This window comes from Miscanthus floridulus, chromosome 8 (genome assembly GCF_019320115.1).
Source record: "Miscanthus floridulus cultivar M001 chromosome 8, ASM1932011v1, whole genome shotgun sequence".
Lineage (NCBI taxonomy): Eukaryota > Viridiplantae > Streptophyta > Magnoliopsida > Poales > Poaceae > Miscanthus > Miscanthus floridulus.
The window spans coordinates 190,005,621-190,008,689 of NC_089587.1; the positions used below are offsets into that span (position 1 = coordinate 190,005,621).

A 3,069-nucleotide genomic window follows, 5' to 3' on the forward strand; every position below is an offset into this window, starting at 1 on the left:
CCGTCGAAAGCACGCACCCCAGTCAGAGCGAGAAAGATTTTCTTTATTCACAAGGTGAGAGCGAGAACGTTGAACCAAGCCAAAGCCATGCGCATGTCGCGTCCTCACCAACTCTTGGGTCTCGAGTCCTGATGCGCACCAACCGCAGCCCTGAGACCGAGCTTCCTGCCCCAGCGATCAACAGGAAATTTCCGAACCACTGGCTCCCAAGATTAGCACATGTTTGTTTCTCTGCCAACTAACTCGCGCATTGCCATGGTCGTCTTGGACCAGTCACCACAGTCCACACCACCAGCTCCCTTGCCGGAAGCCTATTTAAACCTCACCGCTCCCACTGGTTCTCTCCAGGAAGAGCGGCACTACCAAATCCAAGCGCAACACTAGCTCTCCTGTACAGCTTCCCAACAATCCATATCTCGCTGATCGGAATTTCTCGGTTCGCTGTGCTTGCAATGGCGTGCGACAAAAGCAACGTTACTGCCAACGGCGATGGCCTGTGCATGGCGACGCCCCGCGCCGACCCGCTTAACTGGCGGAAGGCCGCGAAGGAGCTGATGGGCAGCCACCTCGACGAGGTGAAGCGGATGGTGGCCGAGTACCGCCAGCCCTTGGTGAAGATCGAGGGCGCCAGCCTCCGCATCGCACAGGTGGCCGCCGTGGCCGCCGGCGCTGGCGAGGCCCGCGTCGAGCTCGACGAGTCCGCCCGTGGCCGGGTCAAGGCCAGCAGCGACTGGGTCATGAACAGCATGATGAACGGCACCGACAGCTACGGCGTCACCACCGGCTTCGGCGCCACGTCCCACAGGAGGACCAAGGAGGGCGGCGCTCTCCAGAGGGAGCTCATCCGGTTCCTCAACGCTGGCGCATTCGGCACCGGCACCGACGGCCACGTCCTGCCGGCCGAGGCCACGCGTGCGGCCATGCTCGTCCGCATCAACACCCTCCTCCAGGGTTACTCCGGCATCCGCTTCGAGATCCTCGAGGCGATCGTCAAGCTGCTCAACGCCAACGTCACGCCGTGCCTGCCGCTCCGCGGCACGGTCACCGCGTCCGGCGACCTCGTGCCGCTCTCCTACATTGCCGGCCTCGTCACCGGGCGTGAGACCTCTGTTGCAGTCGCCCCGGATGGCAGCAAGGTGAACGCCGCAGAGGCGTTCAAAATTGCCGGAATCCAGGGCGGCTTCTTCGAGCTACAGCCCAAGGAGGGTCTTGCCATGGTGAACGGCACCGCCGTGGGCTCCGGCCTTGCCTCCACCGTGCTCTTTGAGGCAAACATCCTAGCCATCCTTGCCGAGGTCCTGTCCGCCGTGTTCTGCGAGGTCATGAACGGCAAGCCGGAGTACACCGACCACCTGACCCACAAGCTGAAGCACCACCCGGGACAGATCGAGGCTGCTGCCATCATGGAGCACATCTTGGAGGGCAGCTCCTACATGAAGCTTGCCAAGAAGCTCGGCGAGCTGGACCCGTTGATGAAGCCGAAGCAGGACCGGTACGCGCTCCGCACGTCGCCGCAGTGGCTTGGCCCCCAGATTGAGGTTATCCGTGCCGCCACCAAGTCCATTGAGCGCGAGATCAACTCCGTCAACGACAACCCACTCATCGATGTCGCCCGAAGCAAGGCTCTTCACGGTGGCAACTTCCAGGGCACGCCCATCGGGGTGTCCATGGACAACACACGTCTCGCCATCGCAGCCATCGGCAAGCTCATGTTTGCGCAGTTCTCTGAGCTCGTCAACGACTACTACAACAACGGCTTGCCCTCCAACCTGTCCGGTGGGCGCAACCCCAGCTTGGACTACGGCTTCAAGGGCGCCGAGATCGCCATGGCGTCCTACTGCTCTGAGCTGCAGTTCCTGGGGAACCCGGTCACCAACCACGTTGAGAGCGCGGAGCAGCACAACCAGGACGTGAACTCGCTCGGACTCATCTCCTCCAGGAAGACCGCAGAGGCCATCGAGATCCTGATGCTCATGTCCTCGACGTTCCTGATCGCCCTGTGCCAAGCGGTCGACCTGCGCCACATCGAGGAGAACGTCAAGAGCGCCGTCAAGAGCTGCGTGATGACGGTGGCGAAGAAGACTCTGAGCACCAACTCCACCGGTGGTCTCCACGTCGCCCGCTTCTGCGAGAAGGACCTGCTCCAGGAGATCGAGCGCGAGGCGGTCTTCGCGTATGCCGACGACCCCTGCAGCGCTAACTACCCGCTGATGAAGAAGCTTCGCAACGTGCTCGTGGAGCGCGCCCTCGCCAACGGCGCTGCCGAGCTCGACGCGGAGACGTCCGTGTTCGCCAAGGTCGCCCAGTTCGAGGAGGAGCTCCGCGCGGCGCTGCCCAAGGCGGTGGAGGCAGCACGGGCGGCCGTCGAGAACGGCACGGCAGCGATACCAAACAGAATCACCGAGTGCCGCTCCTACCCGCTCTACCGCTTCGTGCGCGAGGAGCTCGGAGCCGTGTACCTCACCGGCGAGAAGACGCGCTCTCCCGGCGAGGAGCTCAACAAGGTGCTCGTTGCCATCAACCAGGGCAAGCACATCGACCCTCTGCTCGAGTGCCTCAAGGAGTGGAACGGCGAGCCCCTGCCCATCTGCTGATCAGAGAAACGGATAGGGAAAAAGAGTGGAGTGTTCATTGTTCAATAGTTCGAAATCAGTTTTTTTTTTCTTCCTTTATTTTTGCGTGGGTAGCAAAGGCTAATGACTGTATTCCATTCTTATGAATTACGTTATTATTTCAAGAAATCTGTATTCCATTCTGGTTATTATTTTGTTATGGCTGCTAAAAGAAATACTGGCTTGCTAAGTGAAGTATACTTTGTAAGCCAAGATGTGAGGGGTTTGGCTGATGGTTTTTTTTTTAGCTGATAAGCCAGCTAATGCTGTTTTATTGTGAGGAAAAAATAATATACCATATCTGATAAGTTCAAGCGAACAGGGCAAGATATGTTAAAAAAATATTTTAAAAACAAATGTTTATCTCAAGTGGTAAAGCGGCGGTCCCACTTTTGGTTAGGACTTATGGATGTTAAAGATCTTTTGTTAAAAAAAAAGGAGATTTAAAGTTAACAGT

The 3,069-nt window shown here is 58.3% G+C and overlaps 1 protein-coding gene across 1 annotated transcript; it reads left to right on the forward strand.

Annotated features, from left to right (window-relative positions):
* The first annotated feature begins 361 nt into the window (after positions 1-361).
* LOC136477793 (phenylalanine ammonia-lyase-like) lies at positions 362-2,715 on the forward strand. Its single transcript, XM_066476045.1, has one exon. The coding sequence runs from the start codon at positions 453-455 to the stop codon at positions 2,592-2,594; it is 2,142 nt and encodes a 713-aa protein (XP_066332142.1). The 5' UTR covers positions 362-452; the 3' UTR covers positions 2,595-2,715.
* The last annotated feature ends 354 nt before the right edge of the window (positions 2,716-3,069 follow it).

What these genes read in the sequence shown, in the direction of transcription:
- LOC136477793 (XM_066476045.1), top strand. Translation starts at nt 453, where the DNA reads ATGGCGTGCGACAAAAGCAACGTTACTGCCAACGGCGATGGCCTGTGC.